The 20,866-nt window shown below is 43.2% G+C and overlaps 1 protein-coding gene across 2 annotated transcripts in view; it reads left to right on the forward strand.

Annotated features, from left to right (window-relative positions):
* The window catches only part of ARHGAP10 (Rho GTPase activating protein 10), a 421,521-nt gene that overhangs the window by 254,115 nt on the left and 146,540 nt on the right, over nt 1-20,866 (forward strand). For both annotated transcript variants that reach the window (XM_073576247.1, XM_073576246.1), the window contains one exon: nt 8,818-8,923. In XM_073576247.1, coding sequence (XP_073432348.1) covers nt 8,818-8,923 — 106 coding nt within the window. The remainder of the gene's footprint in view (nt 1-8,817; nt 8,924-20,866) is intronic.

Genomic DNA, 20,866 nt, shown 5'->3' on the forward strand with positions numbered 1-20,866 from the left:
AGCTCATTCCAAAATTCATGTTACCATTATATTGAAAGAGTTGGTCGAAGGTACACTTTCTTTTTCTCACAGTATAAATGAATTATTTATATGCACATGAATATAATCAGATGGATACAATATCTTGAGATATTTATTGATTTTTAAGTACGGTATGTAAACCTATTGATATAATTGCCCTATCGACCACTGTTGATGAGGATCTATCTTAAAGTACTAAGTCAATATATGTGTGGATATATATATATACAGTGCCTACAAGTAGTATTCAACCCCCTGCAGATTTAGCAGGTTTGATAAGATGCAAATAAGTTAGAGCCTTCAAACTTCACACAAGAGCAGGATTTATTAACAGATGCATAAATCTTACAAACCAAAAAGTTATGTTGCTCAGTTAAATTTTAAACATACAAGTGTGGGTCAATTATTATTCAACCCCTAGGTTTAATATTTTGTGGAATAACCCTTGTTTCAATTACAGCTAATAATCGTCTTTTATAAGACCTGATCAGGCCGGCACAGGTCTCTGGAGTTATCTTGGCCCACTCCTCCATGCAGATCTTCTCCAAGTTATCTAGGTTCTTTGGGTGTCTCATGTGGACTTTAATCTTGAGCTCCTTCCACAAGTTTTCAATTGGGATAAGGTCAGGAGACTGACTAGGCCACTCCAACACCTTGATTTTTTGCCTCTTGAACCAGGCCTTGGTTTTCTTGGCTGTGTGCTTTGGGTCGTTGTCTTGTTGAAAGATGAAATGACGACCCATCTTAAGATCCTTGATGGAGGAGCGGAGATTCTTGGCCAAAATCTCCAGGTAGCCCGTGCTATCCATCTTCCCATGGATGCGGACCAGATGGCCAGGCCCCTTGGCTGAGAAACAGCCCCACAGCATGATGCTGCCACCACCATGCTTGACTGTAGGGATGGTATTCTTGGGGTCGTATGCAGTGCCATCCAGTCTCCAAACGTCACGTTTGTGGTTGGCACCAAAGATCTCGATCTTGGTCTCATCAGACCAAAGAACCTTGAACCAGTCTGTCTCAGAGTCCTCCAAGTGATCATGAGCAAACTGTAGACGAGCCTTGACATGACGCTTTGAAAGTAAAGGTACCTTACGGGCTCGTCTGGAACGGAGACCATTGCGGTGGAGTACGTTACTTATGGTATTGACTAAAACCAATGTCCCCACTGCCATGAGATCTTCCCGGAGCTCCTTCCTTGTTGTCCTTGGGTTAGCCTTGACTCTTTGGACAAGCCTGGCCTCGGCACGGGAGGAAACTTTCAAAGGCTGTCCAGGCCGTGGAAGGCTAACAGTAGTTCCATAAGCCTTCCACTTCCGGATGATGCTCCCAACAGTGGAGACAGGTAGGCCCAACTCCTTGGAAAGGGTTTTGTACCCCTTGCCAGCCTTGTGACCCTCCACGATCTTGTCTCTGATGGCCTTGGAATGCTCCTTTGTCTTTCCCATGTTGACCATGTATGAGTGCTGTTCACAAGTTTGGGGAGGGTCTTAAATAGTCAGAAAAGGCTGGAAAAAGAGATAATTAATCCAAACATGTGAAGCTCATTGTTCTTTGTGCCTGAAATACTTCTTAATACTTTAGGGGAACCAAACAGAATTCTGGTGGTTTGAGGGGTTGAATAATAAATGACCCTCTGAATAAACTTTTCACAATTTAAAAAAAAATTAAACAAAGAAATAACATTCTTTTTTGCTGCAGTGCATTTCACACTTCCAGGCTGATCTACATTCCAAATGTCACAATGCCAAGTTAATTCCGAATGTGTAAACCTGCTAAATCTGCAGGGGGTTGAATACTACTTGTAGGCACTGTATATATATATATATATATATATATATATATATATATATATATATATATATATATATATATATATATATTACATACCGTATATACTCATGTATAAGCCGAGATTTTCAGCCCATTTTTTTTGGTGGGCTGAAAGTCCCCCTCTTGGCATATACACAAGTCATATACCTGGGGGTCGGCGGGGGAGGGGGAGCGGGGGTGTCAGAGATCATACTGACCCCCCGGCACGTCTCTGCAGCCCCCTCGCTTCTTCCACGGTCTCCCTTCAGCAGTCACGTGGTATCGCTCATTAAACTCATGAATATGCGCATATTTATTAGTTTAATGAGAGGTACAACGTGACCACTGAAGGAAGGAAGGGAGACCATATGAGAAGCCGGGCTGCAGAGACCGCGCCAGGAGGGGGTAAGTATATCCAATATTCACCTGTCCCCGTTCCCACGCTGCTCACCGCTGTCTGCTGCGTCCTGTGTCAGTGACGTTTAGCCGGCAGAGGGCACCATGATGTGGTTAGTGTGCGCTGCACCCTCTGCTAGCTGAACAGTCACTGACACTGGATGCATAAGACAGCGGTGAGCAGCAATGGACCCCGGACAGGTGAATATCTCAGGTGCCAGGTCCTGAGCGAGGGGCGACACCGGCACCTGGCCCCCAGCGAGGGAGAAGTGAGTGTGGCATTTTTTTTTGCAGCAGCATATGGGGGTATAATATATGGAACATCTTATGGGGGCAGCATATGGGGGCATATTCTATGGAACAGCATATGGGGGCATATTCTATGGGGCAGCAAATGGGGACATATTCTATGAAGCAACATATGGGGGCATATTCTATGGAGCAGCATATGGGGGCATATTCTATGGGGGCATATTTTATGGGGGCATATTCTATGGAGCAGCATATGAGGGCATAGTCTATGGGGCAGCATATGGGGGCATAATCTATGGAGCATCTTATGGGGGCATAATCTATGGAGAATCTTATGGGGGCATAATCTATGGAGCATCTTATGGGGTATATTCTATGGAGCATCTTATGGGGCCATAACCTTTATGGAGCATTATATGGGGCATATTATTCTATGGAGCACGTTATGGGGCCATCATTAACCTTTGTGCAGCATTATATGGGGCATATTTTGTATGGAGCATCTTATGGGGGCATAGTGTATGGAGCATCTTATGGGGCAGCATATGGGGCATAATCTATGGTGCAGCATATGGGTTATATTATTCTATGGAACATCTTATGGGGCCATAACCTTTATGGAGCATTATATGGGGCATATTATTCTATGGAACATCTTATGGGGCCATTATTAACCTTTGTGCATCATTTTATGGGGTGTATTTTGTATGGAGCATCTTATGGGGCCATCATGAACTGTATGGAGCATTATATGGGGCTCCTGATTCAATATGGATATTCAAAAACATCTTGCTGCAGATGGTGTCACTGTGCATCGGTCAACAATACAGCGCATGCATAACGCCTTTTTGTATGACCAAACGACTCAATCTTTGTTTCATCCGTTCACAGGACCTTCTTCCAAAATGTAACTGGCTTTTCCAAATGTGCTTTTGCATACCTCAGGCGACTCTGTTTGTGGCGTGCTTGCAGAAACTGCTTCTTTCGCATCACTCTCCCATACAGCTTCTCCTTGTGCAAAGTGCGCTGTATTGTTGACCGATGCAGAGTGACACCATCTGCAGCAAGATGATGCTGCAGGTCTTTGGAGGTGGTCTGTGGATTGTCCTTGACTGTTCTCACCATTCTTCTTCTCTGCCTTTCTGATATTTTTCTTGGCCTGCCACTTCTGGGCTTAACAAGAACTGTACCTGTGTTCTTCCATTTCCTTACTATGTTCCTCACAGTGGAAACTGACAGGTTAAATCTCTGAGACAACTTTTTGTATCCTTCCCCTGAAAAGCTATGTTGAATAATCTTTGTTTTCAGATCATTTGAGAGTTGTTTTGAGGAGCCCATGATGCCACTCTTCATAGGAGAATCAAATAGGAGAACTACTTGCAAGTGGCCACTTTAAATACCTTTTCTCATGATTTGATACACCTGGCTATGAAGTTCAAAGCTCAATGAGGTTACAAAACCAATTTAGTGCTTCAGGAAGTCAGTAAAAAGTAGTTAGGAGTGTTCAAATCAAGAAAATGATAAGGGTGCCCATACTTTTGCACCGGTCAAATTTTGTTTAAATGCAGATTGCACATTTTCTGTTAGTACAATAAACCTCATTTGAATCCAGAAATATAACTGAGTCCATCAGTTATTAGATATATGAAACTGAAATACCTGTTGCAAAAGCCAAAATTGTTATAAAGAAAAAAGGTTAACATTAATAGGGGTGCCCAAACTTTTACATATGACTGTGTATATATATATATATATATATATATATATATATATATATATATATATATATAGTATGTGTGTATGTATATATATATATATATATATATATATAATACACACACACAGAGTCGGACTGGAGCACCTTGCGCCCACCAGAGAAAATCATTCTTGGGGCCCACTATGTAGCTACATATAAATAAATACAAGACCACCAATTGTGCGGTAAAACACGCTAATATCCAGGTATAATATAAGGTAGTACAAATCTTAATTATGTAGCAGGGGTTGGGGTAGCCTCCCTCATAGAATATAAAGCAGCCCCCTCATATAGTATAATGCTGCCACCCTCATAGGTTATAATGCTGCCCCCCTCATAGGGTATAATGCTATATATAGGTAGATCGATATAGATAGTCCCGTTCAGCCATCCTGCCTCTCTCTTGCGAGAATGACCGCGAGATGTCACGGTCTCGAGGGATAACAAAGTCTCGCGGTCATTCGTGCAAAGGATCACTGGAACCGGAGCGTGGAGAGAGGCAGGATGGCTGAACGGGACGTCGGAAGGTGAGAATAACTATATTTTCTATTTTTTTTTTATTATTTTTTACACCTGATCGCTGGTCTCCCGCCTGTCACACACAGCGATGCGTGCTGGCCAGCGGGAGACCAGCTACCAAAGAAATGTCCAGAGGTTTCTTCCAGCGATCAGCGATACCGGCAGGGGGGCCGCTCGCTGATCGCTGTCACACACAGCGATCTCGCTGGTGAGATCGCTGTTACGTCACAAAAGTTGTGACTCAGCAGCGATCTCGCTACCGAGATCGCTTAGTGTGACGGGGCCTTTAGAGATGGATAGACATAGAGATAGATATAGATAGACAGATATGAGATAAATAGACAGATCTATGGATAGATATATAGATAGATAGAAGATGGATAATGGATATAGATAGATATAGAAATAGATGACTATAGAGATAAGTAGATGATAGATGTAGAGATAGATAATAGAGATATATATAGATAGCTATAGATAGATAGATAGAGATATAGTCTCTATCTCTATATCTATCTCGATATCTATCTATCTGTCTCTATATCTATCTATCTGTCTCTATATCTATCTATCTATCTATCTATCTATCTATCTATCTATCTATCTTTATTTCTAAGATAGATAGAGATAGATAATATAAAAAAGTTATGCACAGCACTAAAAGACAGGGTACAGCATTTCATAGGTATATACCAAACCTTGTAATTAAAGTCCAAAAACATGAAACAGCACTCCATATAGCAAAAAGATTGTGCCCTTTATTGGCCCATGAGGAGTGCTGCTTCATGTTTTTGGACTTTTATAGAGATATTTATAGAGATAGATGGAGAGATAGATGGAGAGATAGATGGAGAGATAGATGGAGAGATAGATGGAGAGATAGATGGAGAGATAGATGGAGAGATAGATGGAGAGATAGATGGAGAGATAGAGATAGATAGCTGGAGAGATAGATAGATAGATAGATATAGAGATATAAAAAAAAAACAAATCACAATACTGACCTCTCCTCCTCGCTCCAACGCTGATCCCGGCTTCAGTGTCAGTTGCTGCCCCGTCTGCCAGACACACAGCGGGTGCGCAATGAAGTGACGTCATTGCGCACCGTCTGTGAGTCAGGAGCAGAGGGGACTGATGGGAGAGAGAGCGTTATCTGACGCTCTCTCTTCCATTACAATTGAGGAACATACAAGAAGGGTAGTGAAAACCGGTATAAAAGTCATGTGGGACAATATAATAATAATAATAATAATCTTTATTTTTATATAGCGCTAACATATTCCGCAGCGCTTTACAGTTTGCACACATTTCATCACTGTCCCCCCGATGGGGCTCACAATCTGAATTCCCTATCAGTATGTCTTTGGAGTGTGGGAGGAAACCGGAGTGCCCGGAGGAAACCCACGCAAACACGGGGAGAACATACAAACTCCTTGCAGATGTTGTCCTTGGTGGGATAGCAACTGTCATATCAAATACAATCGTAGTCAATGTCCCACTACAATAAACCACCGTAGACTATAACTGACCGGTTGTAAAAAATCACATGAAGAGGGGGAGAGGGACGAATCCAAAAAACAACAACCAATGATCATAATATAAAATTGCTTTATTAAGTGGTAGGGCAAGGAACAAAATAAAACATGCTACAGTGCTGGTTAATCATTGCCAAGAAAAAGGACACAGTAGACCATGTTGCCAGTAGTACAAAAGTATTGCCATATGCCCCTTTAGAAATTACTAATCAGGACCTAGTCAGCAAGTGAAAAACACAATATAGGAGCCTATAAGGCCATCTCTAGACACAAGCTGATAGATGCAAAATCCAATACAAGTCGAGTAAACTAACACATATACATTGCATATTACCTGAGAGACGCAAGTGCAGGCAAACAGGGTCCCCGTGGGGCACTTTAACTCAAAACTGAAAATAAAGATTATACAACAACCACAAGACAGATTTAATCAAACCTGGTATCATTTTAATCAGTATAACGATGCCAACCTGACACAGTCTGTAGGTTACTGGGCACAATCCTGCTGACAGGCTCCCTTTAAGGTCAAAATTGGCTCTCTCACTGAGGGGTTAAAAAAGGCAACTTTACTAGGCATTTTGTAGTTGTAGACTCCTAAGGTACTAAGAAAATATGTGAAACAAGATAAAATCACATTTATTGCACAGACAACTTTAATAATAAAATGATGATTCTTATTGACCTGGATAGATTTGCGCAGAAGGAATAAGAAAGGTGACTCGAACAGAATAATGAATTTTATGCCTGATTATTTGATTATCTTCCAGCCTTTTTTATTTTGATGATTTTTAACATGTCGCATTAGGTTTAAGTACATTCCGTGCTGTGTGTTTGGTAAGAGGTGCCCCTTGCTTAATAGTGTTGAAGCCTCTGTGGTATTTCAGAAAAGGAGTGTATATACTGACAGACGTGAGACACTTAGATTGCACACAGTGGGCTTCCCTTCACTAAGCATGTGACTTATGAAGGTAATTGCCTGTACCAGATATTTTTCAGGGCTTCATAGCAAAAGGAGTGAATACATATCCACATGCCAATTTTTAGATCTTTGATCCCATAAATTTAATTTATGCCTATATTTTTCTCACTTCCTTTCACCAACTTAGATCACATACAAATCTGATTACAAAAATATTTAAACACAGGTTGTAATGTAACAAAATAGGTAAAAAGCCATGGGGAATGAATACTTTCGCAAGCCACTGTATGAATAAGCACTTTAAGATAACCACAAAATGAATTACAATGCAATTTTGAGCGTTAGACATATAGAAATTTGGTGCAATGTAATGCACAAAAGTAAAATCAAGATTAAAGAGATAAAGATGCATTATAATCAGACATACAGCTCTGGCAAAAACTAAGAGACCACTGCAAAAAGTTCAGTTTGTCTGATTTTTCTCTTTATAGGGATATTTTTGAGTAAAATGTAAATTCTTTTAATTCTATAAACTTCTGACAACACGTCTCCGAATTTCGAAGCAATAAATTTTGTATTTTTTTTCTGAAAAGGAGAAATGGTCAAAATTAAAAAATAGTGCTTTCAGACCTCAAATAATGCAAAGAAAACAAGTTCATAATCATGTAGAAATAATACTAATGTTTTAACTCAGGAAGAGTTCTGAAATCAATATTTTGTGGAATAACCATGATTTTTAATCACAGCTTTCATGCTTTCCACAAGGCTTTCACACTTTTGGGTGACTTTATGCCACTCCTGGTACAAAAATTAAAGCAATCCTTCTTTGTTTGATGGCTTGTGACTATTCATCTTCCACTTAATTACATTCCAGAGGTTTTCAATAGGGTTCAGGTCTGGAGAATGGGCTGCCCATGACAGGGTTTTGATGTGGTGATCTCTTAATTTTTGCCAGAGCTGTATCCCAAAAATAATAGAATGTGTCACCACATCAGCCGCCACCTCAGACCCCTTAAGAACTATCACAATGTGATTGCCTCTTAAAGGAAACCCTGTCAGCAGGTTTTAAGATCCTCAACGTGATCTCAGTAAAGTACCTTCAATGATGAGAATTACTTTCATACCTTTATATTACAAATCCACGTCTCCGCTATTGTGTAAGGCATCAGCAAATTTTTATGGAAGGGATCTCACAAATGCAGGGGCCTCCTGGAATAACGGCTTTTGCATGAGATATTGGCCGGGGTAGCAGGTCACAGAGGTGGCAATCACTAGTGGGGGGCCGTTGCCTGGAGGACAGAGCGGAAGAGAGACTAGAAGGCTGTAAGTGCAGGTCAAGCCCCTGATCTTGTGAGATCATTTGCATAAGAAAATGGATTACGAGATAACTGAGACATGGATATCTAACATAAAGGTATGAAAGTAATAATCATTACAGGTACTTTACTGTGATGACTGTTCTGTGGGGTCTAAAAACCTACTGACTGGTTCTATATAAAAAATTTGTGGTGAAATGTATAGGGACGCTGTCTAGAATCATATGTACGGGAAGTATTCTGTAGGTGAATAGTAACTACCATATATTCTTATGATATTTTTTCCTCCCACAGAAAGTGGAAGTCCAGAGTCTCGGGTGAATGCTGTTCATTTTTTAGTTTACAAACTTCCGGAGAAAAATCAAGAAATGTTACAGCTGCTATTTCAACATTTGGCAAAGTAAGTATCGCCTAATCCTCCATTTGTATTAGTACTTCTGCTCTTTTTTTTTTCCATGTTAAAGTGCCTTTAACCAACCATTGATTGGCTAGATGTAAGTAAATTGGCGCTTGTTAAATAGCTTGTTTTGACTGACCGACAACACTTACAAACTCACACAACAATAGTTGAAATGGACACAAAAATGCTATTAACCTGCAGATATAGGGCAATCTGCAGATTAATAGCGGTAGTAATCTGCCCGCACTTAGCGAAACGCTGCGGGGAGGAAATGAACTTTATTCCCCCCCGGCAGCGTTTGGGTTTCAGTAATGGGGGCAGCACTTTGATGTTACATAGTGGCAGCTGTAACCACGCACCCGGCCCTAATGCAGAGCGAGTGTCAGTGAGTGTCGGGAGCACGGTAACAGCTGCCGCTCTCTATACTCAGAGTGTTGATGAAACCCGCACCGCCCCATGACTGAAACTCAAACTTTGCAAATACAGCATATCTGCAGTTTAATACCGTTGTTTGTGCTGACGGGGTCCTTTAATATTATTGTGCTGTGTGCATATAATACCCTTCTCGGCGGCACATATCCGCTTTACTCAGGGCGAAGTGCTGTTGAGAACGATGACTTTTCAGCAAGATTATAAGTAATAATTTTACCTGATGGACGAGCGTTTTGCTTGTTTGGATCATTGGCAGCTTGATTACATTGCCCAGTTATCAGATATTTGAGAGTTCCTAGGATGCTCGTTGCCTGTTATCTGCCTATGTAAATGCAGCATTAATAACAGTATGGGGCAGATTAACCCTTTCACGCCAGAGCCTGTTTTTGCCTTCGTGACCAGGCCAAATTTTTCAATTCTAACCAGTGTCTCTTTATGAGGTGATAACTCTAGAACGCTTCAACGGATCCTGGTGATTCTGACAATGTTTTCTCATGACATATTGTACTTCATGGTAGTGGTAAAATTTCTTTGATATGACTTTTGAAATATGAAATTTGGCAAAAATTTTGCAATTTTCAATCTTTTAATTTTTATGCCCTTAAATCAGAGAGTCATATCGCACAAAATAGTTAATGAAATTGCCCACATGTTTACTTTACATTTGCACAGTTTTGGAAACAAAATTCTTTTTTTTTTCTTAGAAAGTTATAAGGGTTAAAAGTTGACCAGCGATTTCTCATTTTTACAACAAAATTTACAAAACCATTTTTTTCAGGGACCACCTCACAAAATAAACATTTAACTTTTTCACAGACGTTTTACTTCAGAACCAATTTTTTTTTATTGTAAAAAGAGAAAATGAACCACTAAATTTTTTGTGCAATTTCTCCCGAATACGCCGATACCCTGTATGTGGGGGTAAACAACTGTTTGGGCGCACAAGCAGAGCTCAGAAAGGAAGGAGCACCATTTGACCAAGGGTAACAGGAGAAATTGGACCTCAAAAGTTGTACAATTTGTCCTGAGTATGCTGATACCCCATATATGCAGGTAAACGACTGTTTGGGTGCACGGCAGAGCTCGGAAGGGAAGGAGCGCCATTTGACTTTTCAATGCAGAATTGGCTGGAATTGATATCAGACGCCATGTCGCGTTTGGAGAGCCTCTGATGTGCCTAAACAGTGAAAACCCCCCCACAAGTGACACCATTTTGGAAACTAGACTAGTCAAGGAACTTTTCTAGATGTGTGGTGAGCCCTTTGAACTCCCAAGTGCTTCACAGAAGTTTATAACGTAGAACCGTGAAAATAAAAAATCATATTTTTTTCCACAAAAATGATCATTTTGTCCCCAAACTTTTATTTTCCCAAGGGTAACAGGAGAAATTAGACCACCAAAGTTGTTGTGCAATTTGTCCTGAGTACGCTGGTACCCCATATGTGGGAGAAAACTACTGTTTGGGCACACGGTGGGGCTCGGAAGGGAAGTAGTGACATTCTAGAATGCAAACTTTGATTGAATGGTCTGCGGGCGTCATGTTGCATTTGCAGAGCCCTTGATGTGCCTGAACAGTAGAGACCTCCCACAAGTGACCCCATTTTGGAAAGTAGACCACCAAGGAACTTATCTAGATGTGCGGTGAGCACGTTGAATCCCCGAGTGTTTCACTAAAGTTTATAATGTAGATCAGTGAAAATAAAAAAAAATCCTTTTTTTTCACAAAAATGATCTTTTAGCCCCCAATTTTTCAATTTCACAAGGGTAACATGAGAAACTGGACCCCAATAGTTGTTGTCCAATTTGTCCTGAGTATGCTGGTGCCCTATATGTGGGGGGAACCACTGTTTGGGCGCATGGCAGAGGTCAGAAGGGAAGGATCTCCATTTTGGAATTCAGACTTTGATGGAATTGTCTGCGGGCATCATGTTGCGTTTGCAGAGTCCCTGATGTGCAGTGGAAATCCCCAATTCTAATTCCAACCCTAACCCCAACACACCTCTAACCCTAATCCCAACCCTAGCCCCGCCTCAATCCTAACCCAAGCTTTAGCCTTAACCCTAGCCCTAACCCTAGCCCTAACTTTAGCATAACCCTAACTTTAGCCTAACAGTAACACTAACCCTAACAGTAACCCTAACCTGCATACCTGCTATTTTAACTGTGTGACAAGATCGCTGCCTGGCACAGCTGTTGCCAGCAGTGTTTGCCACACTGTTTCTCTTCTGATCTCGCACTAACAGGAGATCCAGAGGAGAAACAGCGTTACTGTGAAGCAGATCGCCGGGAAAGCTTGTTGCTACAACAAGCTTTCCCAGCCATCTCTCTCATTGGCTGCTGTGTCGCTGTCATCAGGACCTGAACCAATCAGGTCTCGATGAGGTTGCAGGTCACAGCTAGCAGGATCCCCGCATTATAAGGTACATGGGAGTCCCGGGGGGCACAAAGCCGCCAACAGTAGATAAATGTCGGCGCTGCACAAAGCCCAGCAAGCGCCGATGTTTCTCTACCATCGGCGGTTGGGAAGCGGTTAACTTTGTGTAAATGATAGACAGAGTAAGCTTGAGTAGACAATGTTAAAATTCATCAAAGTTACCACAGTGGCTGATGTAGGATGATAAATCTGTTGCATTTTTACACGGTCTCCTCTAATATTACCCCAACCATCAGTTCTTTTAGACCACCTTTTAAGCTGGAAAAATAAAAACCTGCTGCACCCTTAGTAACGTTTGTGAATTTTACGCATTGTTAGCATCACTCCATATTTAGATACTTTGTACGGTTACATGCCCACGATTGAATTTGGTGCATTTTTTATTTTGTATTTCTGAACCAATTAGGTTACTTTGGGATTTTTTTATTGCCTTTTGAGTGTGTTTTTATTGCGGTTTTGTCTGTTTGGTATTTCATGTTTTCAATAAAGCTGCGTTGTTTTTGATTCTTTCTGCTATTTGGTTTTGGCAGAATGTTATTGATAAAGTCATTTACAGGCATTTTTTTGTTGTAATTCCACTTTGCTGGAACTGATTACGCACCAAAAAGTCATTGTGGAAACGTAACCTAAATGTGCCAAGAAAGACACAAAAGTGTCTAAGACTATTAATAAATGTGGCACTTGAGACAGCTATATTTTCGGCTACTAAGTCTCCCACTGTGTAAACAAAGTAAAGTGTTCTCTTCGACCAATGTCAAAGCATTTTACTAACTTTGTCAAAGTCAAAAACTGTACGTGTGATAACTCTGCCCAACCAGGATAATTCACTCTGACCTGTACTTTTCAGAGCAAAAAGTGAATGTTAATGCATATCTTTACATAATGTGAACAGAAATGGCGCTTATTTTAGGTCTTTTAGCTATGTGGCCTCGTTTAGCATAAGTATTATGGAATAGGGTTTACAGACAGATGCTGAAAGATTTTTTAGTGCTGGTCAGCGCTGCTGCTAATATCAGATCTTTTGGCACGCGGTGGAAACTGTGAAAGGGAAAAAACCCTTCTAAGGCCAGGTTCAGATTGCGTTACTGCAGTCCGTTCAACGTATGCGTTAAACGGACTTGGCTAGCTCATCTGCCTTTTTTGGATCGCGTTATGCGATCCCGCTAGCACAGATGGTTCATCTGCGCTAGTAGTGACAGACCTTTGGACGCTGCAGACCGCGTCCGAGGGCCCGTCACAGAATGACGGCACATTGCTAACACATGCTGATTATAACATGCGTTAGCGATGCGCTCGTCTATAGCAGTCTAGGGGTGCGTTAACGCATCCGTTACATAGCGTTAATGCCGCTATGTAACAAATGTGTTAAATGCATCCCCTTAATGCAATGTGAACCCAGCTTAAGGCTCCCATACACATTGGATGAATGGCGGCTGAAGCCACTGGGACCAGTCAACTGTCTGATGTGTATGGGGGTCTCCCGGCTCTACTCATAACAGAAGTCAGAGGAGAGGATTCGGCTGTTGAGGTTTCAGTGAGTGATCCTGTTGTTTTCAGGGGAGATAAGTCACTGCCTACCACTTTTTCCTTTCTTCCTATTAAAACCTCATGAGTTCTTGGCTGCTCACTTGTGTGTGGGGAGCTCGGGGATGATGGATGTCTGCTTAACGAGCGTTCGGCCAACAGCTATCACATCTATGGTCAGTATTCACATCCAATTGCTAGGAAAAGAGGGAAGACCCTGCAATGGGGGAAACTTTCAAAGTTGCTTTTTGCTAAAGAAGCTGTCTGACCCTGAAATCCAATTTTTTTTTTTTAAGCTTATCTGTGCTATATTGTAATATATAACACCCCTATAAGTTTAGTTTCTGCCTTACGTTCCTCCTCACTCTCGCTTTATTCCTTGCACCCACTTTGTTTACCTGTGACACATTACCCGACAATGCCCGCCTTAATGAATTTTGACCATACTGTGTCCAGTGATGGAGCTCTGTTGTGAGTTGATTTTCCCCTTCACCATTGAGGTCTGATGAACTCCCTCTTCTGGTGAAGGAAGGTAGTGAGGCTGATTACCAAGCACCTGGGTATGATGATGATGACTGGGTGACGGGAATTGCTGACTGGATATAGGGCAGCCGACGCCCATCTGCCTTGCTGGTGATCTCTCTGAGGGATTCTAGGAGACCAGTCTGATTCCTGCTCCTCAAAAGCTAAGTTTTCTGCACTGCTTTTTGCATTTGTGTTTTGTTTTGTTTTGCCTTGTTTTTCTGAATTTCTGCCATTCCCTGCTGGGGTGAGTTGAATTCCTTTTTGCTCTGTCTTCAGAAAATACCTGAGTGCTGATATAGTCTTTTTGAAGCCTAGCGTCTTCAGGGCCTTTTTCCCTATCAGCCTGTTGGCCCTTGTTTTGATAGGGTTTTTTGGCGGATTGCAGACAGCAGCTTTCCTGTCCTGTCCTAGTTGGTTAACTTGGGCCCCATCATTTGCTCAGCCTATCTTTCTATCTGTGTGAGTGTTTTTTCATCTTGCTTCACCGTCATTATATGTTGGGGGCTGCCTATTGCTTTGGGGTCTGCTCTGGGGCAGTTTAGATTTCCCTTTCTGTCTTTAGGCTATGTAGTTCTCCGGCTGTGATCGAGGGGTCTAGGGCACCGTAGGAACCCCCCACGGCTACTGCTAGTTGTTGTTGATAGGTTCAGGGGTCTGCAATCCGATAGCTGCCAACTTCTCTGGTTTTCTGGACTTAGCTAGTATTTCTGTTTTTTGCCTCCTACGGTGACTCAATCATAACAGAATCACCCGCCATACCGCTGATCCTAGGGTACTCAATTGCAGGAAAGAATTGTATAAAAAAAAAAAAAAAAAAGGTGTGTATATTTTTTCCTCTATATCTCTGAGGCCGTAGGGGGAATTTTTTTTTCTCTCAATGGAGATAAAGCAATTGTCTGATCGAAGGGAGCAGCTCGCTGCGGAAGTGCGGGGAATTTCCGCCTACCTTGCTCATTCACATGCTGCTGAACCAAAGATTCCTACACCTGATGTATTTTTTGGGGATCAGTCTAAATTTTTGAATTTCAAAAATAATTGTAAATTATTTTTTGCCTTGAAGCCTAACTCGTCAGGGAGCTCCGCGCAGCAGGTTAAAATTGTCATCTCTTTGCTGCGTGGCGATCCCCAGGATTGGGCGTTTTCTTTGAAACCAGATGATCCTATTCTGACTAATGTGAGCGCATTTTTTCAGGCCTTGGGGTTGTTGTATGACGAACCTAATGCCATTGATCAGGCTGAAAAGACCCTGCTGGCATTGAACCAGGGTCGTGATTCTGCAGAATTGTACTGTCAAAAATTCCGAAAGTGGGCAGTACTTACTACCTGGAATGATAATGCCTTGGCTGCTCTCTTTCGGAAGGGGTTGTCAGAAGCCGTAAAAGATACTATGGTGGGATTTCCTGTTCCCTCTGGTCTTGACGATTCTATGTCTTTAGCCATTCAGGTTGATCGGCGTTTGCGCGAACGCAGAGCTGCACGAGAGGTGTTGCCACCTGTTGAACAGATGTCTGAACCTATGCAATGTGATAGAGTCTTTTCCAGAGAGCAGCGTCAGTAGTTCAGAAGGCGTAATAAGTTGTGTTTTTTCTGTGGAGATGCCTCGCATATTATTTCTGTCTGTCCTAAACACGAGAAACGCCTTGCACACACGTTTTCTGTTGGTGGTGTTCAACCTAAGTTTCTTCTGGCTATTACTCTGATCTGCTCCCTGTCCACATTTTCCGCCAAGGCTTTTGTGGATTCGGGAGCAGCTCTAAACCTAATGGACTTGGATTTTGCTAAACGTTGTGGATTTCCGATGACACCTCTGCAGATGCCTATCCCTTTGAGGGGGATTGATGCTACTCCTTTGGCTAAAAATAAACCTCAGTTTTGGACCCAGGTGGTAATGCGGGTCGCCCCAGACCATCAAGAAAATTGCAGGTTTTTGGTGTTACATAATCTGCATGATACTATTGTTCTGGGGTTTCCCTGGTTACAAATTCATAATCCAGTTTTGGATTGGAAATCTGTGTCTGTGGTGAGTTGGGGTTGTCGGTGTGCCTTTAGTGAGGCTCTGGTGTTTTCCACCTCTCCTCAGTCGCATGATGTTCCTGATTATTTGGCGGACTTTTATGATGTATTTAGTGAGAATCAGTCTGCGTCTCTGCCTCCTCATAGGAGTTATGACTGTGCAATTGAACTGAGTCCGGGGTGTAAATTTCCCAAGGGTCGGCTCTTCAATTTATCTGTACCCGAGCACGAGGCTATGCGATCCTATATTAAGGAGGCGTTGGAGAAGGGTCATATTAGACCATCCTCGTCACCCTTAGGTGCCGGATTTTTTTTTGTAGCCAAAAAGGATGGATCATTAAGACCTTGTATTGATTATCGTGCTCTCAACAAAATTACTGTTAAATATCAGTATCCGTTACCCCTGATTTCTGATCTATTCTCCAGAGTTAAAGGTGCTTGCTGGTTTACCAAGCTTGACCTCAGGGGGGCGTATAATCTTATTCGCATTAAGCATGGGGATGAATGGAAGACGGCGTTTAATACTCCGGAGGGACATTTTGAGTACCTGGTGATGCCTTTTGGGCTCACTAATGCCCCTTCTGTCTTCCAGTGCTTCATGAACGATATTTTCCGAGATTTTGTCGATAAATTTTTGATTATCTATCTGGATGATATTTTGATCTTCTCCAAGGATTGGGATTCTCATGTGGAACATATTCGGACTGTGTTCCGGATCTTGAGGGAGAATTCCCTGTATGTCAAAGGATCTAAATGCCTTTTTGGAGTACAGAGGATTTCTTTTTTGGGATTTATTTTGTCCCCGTCAACTATTGAAATGGACCCGGGCAAGGTACAGGCCATTTACGATTGGGTTCAGCCCACTTCTTTGAAGGCCCTCCAGAAGTTTTTGGGTTTTGCTAATTTTTATCGGAAATTTATAGCAAAATTTTCTAGTATTGCCAAGCCATTGACTGATTTGACTAAGAAAGGTGCTGATGTGTTAAATTGGTCTCCGGAGGCTGTTTCTTCCTTTCAGGAGCTGAAGCGAAGATTCACCTCCGCCCCGGTTTTGCGGCAACCTGATGTCTCACTTCCGTTCCAGGTAGAGGTGGATGCTTCTGAGATTGGTGCAGGAGCTGTTTTGTCCCAAAAGGATCCTGTAACATCTAAAATGAATCCCTGTGCTTTCTTTTCCCGAAAGTTCTCTCCATCTGAACGTAACTATGATGTGGGGAATCGGGAACTGTTAGCCATGAAATGGGCATTTGAGGAGTGGAGACATTGGTTGGAGGGAGCTAAGCATCAAGTCGTGGTCCTCACTGACCACAAGAATTTGATTTACCTAGAGTCGACTAAGCGCTTGAACCCTAGACAGGCTAGGTGGGCCTTGTTTTTTACACGTTTTGATTTTGTGGTTTCTTTTCTTCCTGGAACTAAGAATGTCAAGGCTGACGCCCTCTCTAGGAGCTTCTTTGCTGATTCTCCTGTGGTGACCAAGCCTGCTACCATCTTAGGCGAAGGGGTAGTTCTTTCTGCCATCTCGGCCGATTTGAGACGTGCTCTGGAAGAGTTCCAGGAGGACAAACCTGAGCGTTGTCCCTGTGGAAAGTTGTATGTTCCTGACCAGTGGAAGAAGAGAGTGATGTCTGAAGTTCATTGCTCTGCTTTGGCTGGGCATCCAGGTATTTTTGGTACTAGAGATCTGGTGAGTCGGTCTTTTTGGTGGCCCTCCTTGTCTCGTGATGTCAGGAATTTTGTGCAGTCCTGTGGGACGTGCTCCCGGTCTAAATCGTGTTCTCGCTCTAGTGGGTTGTTGATGCCTTTGCCTGTCCCCAAGAGGCCATGGACCCATATTTCAATGGATTTCATCTCGGATATGCCTGTCTCTCAAAGGATGACTGTTATTTGGGTGATTTGTGATAGGTTCTCTAAGATGGTTCATCTTGTACCACTCCCTAAGTTGCCGTCTTCCTCTGAATTGGTGCCCCTGTTTTTACAACAGGTGGTTCGCTTGCACGGGATTCCTGAGAACATTGTATCTGACAGAGGAGTCCAGTTTGTGTCTAGATTTTGGAGAACTTTCTGTTCCAAGCTGGGAATTCAGTTGTCCTTCTTCTCTGCTTTTCACCCTCAGACCAATGGGCAGACAGAGAGAACAAACCAGACCTTGGAGTCATATTTGAGATGTTTTATTTCTGCTGGTCAGGATGATTAGGTTTCATTTTTGCCCTTGGCCGAATTTGCTTTAAATAATAGAGCTAGTTCTGCCACTTTGATGTCACCTTTTTTTTGTAACTTTGGGTTTCATCCTCGATTTTCTTCAGGGCAGGTGGAGCCCTCTGCCTGCCCAGGTGTTGACACTGTGGTGGAGAGAATGCACCAGATCTGGGACCAAGTGGTGGATAAGTTATCTCTCCCAGGAAAAGGCCCAGCGGTTTTCCAACCGACATAGGACCATTGGTCCCCAGTTTAAGGTTGGTGATATGGTGTGGTTATCATCAAAAAATATTGCTATGAAGGTGGCTTCTCCTAAGTTTAAGCCTAGATTTATTGGACCTTACAAGATTTTGGAGATTATTAATCCGGTCTCTTTTCGTTTGGCTCTTCCTGTCACATTTAAAATCCATAATGTGTTCCATAAATCTTTGTTGAAGAGGTTTGTTGAACCTGTTGTTCCTGGGATTGCACCTCCACACCCTGTATTGGTTGAAGGTAACATGGAATATGAGGTAGAGAAAGTACTGGATTCCCGTCTGGCTTGACGGAGACTCCAGTATTTGGTTAAGTGGAAGGGTTATGGTCAGGAGGATAATTCCTGGGTCTCTGCCTCTGATATTCATGCCAAAAGATTGGTGCGTGCCTTTCATCGGGCTCACCCTGATCGCCCTGGTGGCGTGGTTGAGGGTTCGGTGACCCCTCCTCAAGGGGGAGGTACTGTTGTGAGTTCATTTTCCCCTTCACTACTGAGGCCCGATGAACTCCCTCTTCTGGTGAAGAAAGGTAGTGAGCCTGATTGTCAAACACCTGGGGCTGATGATGATGACTGGCTGAGTGGAGTTAATGACTGGATATAAGGCTGCCGACGCCCTTCTGCCCTGCGGGTGATTTCTCTGTGGACTTCTAGGAAACCAGTCTGATTCCTGCTCATCTAAAGCTAAGATTTCTGCTTTTCCTTTTTGCATTAGTGTTTTGTTTTCCTTGCTTTTCTGGATTCTGCCATTCCCTGCTGGGGTGAGCTGAATCTCCTTTTGCCTGTTGCTCTGTCTTCAGAATATTCCTGAGTACTGACATAGCCTTTTTTGAAGCCTAGCGTCTTCAGGGCCTTTTTACTGTCAGTTTGTTGGCTCTTATTTTCATAGGGTTTTTCACGGATTGCAGACAGCAGCCTTCCTGTCCTTTCCTATCTAAGCTAGCTTGGGCCCCATCTTTGCTCAGTCTATCTTTCTGTCTGTGTTTTGTTCTTTCTTCTTGCTTCACCGTCATTATATGTGGGGGCTGCCTTTTGCTTTGGGGTCTGCTCTGGGCCAATTTAGATTTCCCTTTCTGTCTTTAGGCTATGTAGTCCTCCGGCTGTGATCGAGGGGCCTAGGGCATCGTAGGAGCCCCCCACGGCTGCTGCTAGTTGTGTTGATAGGTTCAGGGGTCTGCAATCCGATAGCTGCCAACTTCTCTGGTTTTCTGGACTTAGCTAGCATTTCTATTTTTGCCTCCTACGGTGACTCAATCATAACAGATGCGACTCGACCTGCAAAAAAGCCCTCCTGCATGTATATGGACAGAAATTTAAAAAATGCTATGGACCGAGGGGGATAAAGAAAAACAAAACTCCAAAACGGAAATTGGCTGTGTCGGTAAGGGGTAAAATCAACATGCAACACATACACATCACTACAGGGATGTAGCAGAGCTCATCTTGTGACATTCAGTATGTAGCAGAGCTGTGTTTCTGTGCAGCAGAGTGGAATGTGACAAATTCAACAAAGCTACATCTCTGTTTACAAAGATGTGGAGATCTTGTGTTAGTGAAGTGGTCACTTTAAGCCCCCGTCTCTCATAGCGAGATCGCTAATGCGTCCCCAATTTTGTGACGCAACAGCGATCTCGCTACATGTGACACATAGCGGCGACCGCCCCCCCCGCTGGATATCGCTGATCGTGCTCGAATGTCCTGGGCCATTTTTTCATTGTCGGAGTCCCGCTGGCCAGCATGCATCGCTGTTGGCGACGCAGAACTCAGGGACGCAGGCTGGAATCGTTCAGAATAGCTGCTGTGTGACAACGCACCAGCGATCCTTACCAGGTCTTATCGTTGTCGGGATCGCTGGTGTGTCGAAGAGATCTGCCTGTTTGACATCTTACTAGTGATTATTTAGCGACGCACCAGCGATCCCTATCAGGTCGTATCGTTGTCGGGATCGCTGGTGCGTCGCTGTGTGAAACAGGACCCTTACTGCCTTGTCAGCTGCCTCCTCTCTCTGCCCCCTCACCTATAATCCTGGATCACACTCATGTCTCCTTATCCCCTCCATTGCAGTTTTATCAGTTTGTGCTCTTCAGTGCAGACCCTGAGAGGTGTGGGTGGGCCAAGTGTCAGGCACTGGAGCTTTGGGAGGATACAGTGGAACTGTATGCAGAGCCCAGGCAGTGTGTGATAAGGGCAGGATCTATCTTAGGGACTGGGGTGCACCAAAAGTGCCATTAGCATATACTAGAATATAGGCCCTTTTACATTTAGCGATGCACCAGCGATCCAACCAGCGATCCGACCCGGTCAGGATCGCTGGTGCATCGCTAAATGATCGCTAGTGAGCTTTCATACAGAAACACCTCACAGCGATGCAGCAGCGACGCAGCGCACGATACTTACCATTCACACACAGCGATCCTGACGTCCTCCCGCCCGCGTCCACGCGTCGCTCGTCGTCACAGCAGGAAGCCCAGCAGGAAGCGCCCGACGAGAAATGGAGCCGGACATTCTCGCGCGATCAGCGATGGACAGCGGGGGAGCCGGTCGGAGGTAAGTATCACACATA

This window comes from Dendrobates tinctorius, unplaced genomic scaffold (assembly GCF_039654945.1).
Source record: "Dendrobates tinctorius isolate UK_male_01 unplaced genomic scaffold, ASM3965494v1 ptg000008l, whole genome shotgun sequence".
Lineage (NCBI taxonomy): Eukaryota > Metazoa > Chordata > Amphibia > Anura > Dendrobatidae > Dendrobates > Dendrobates tinctorius.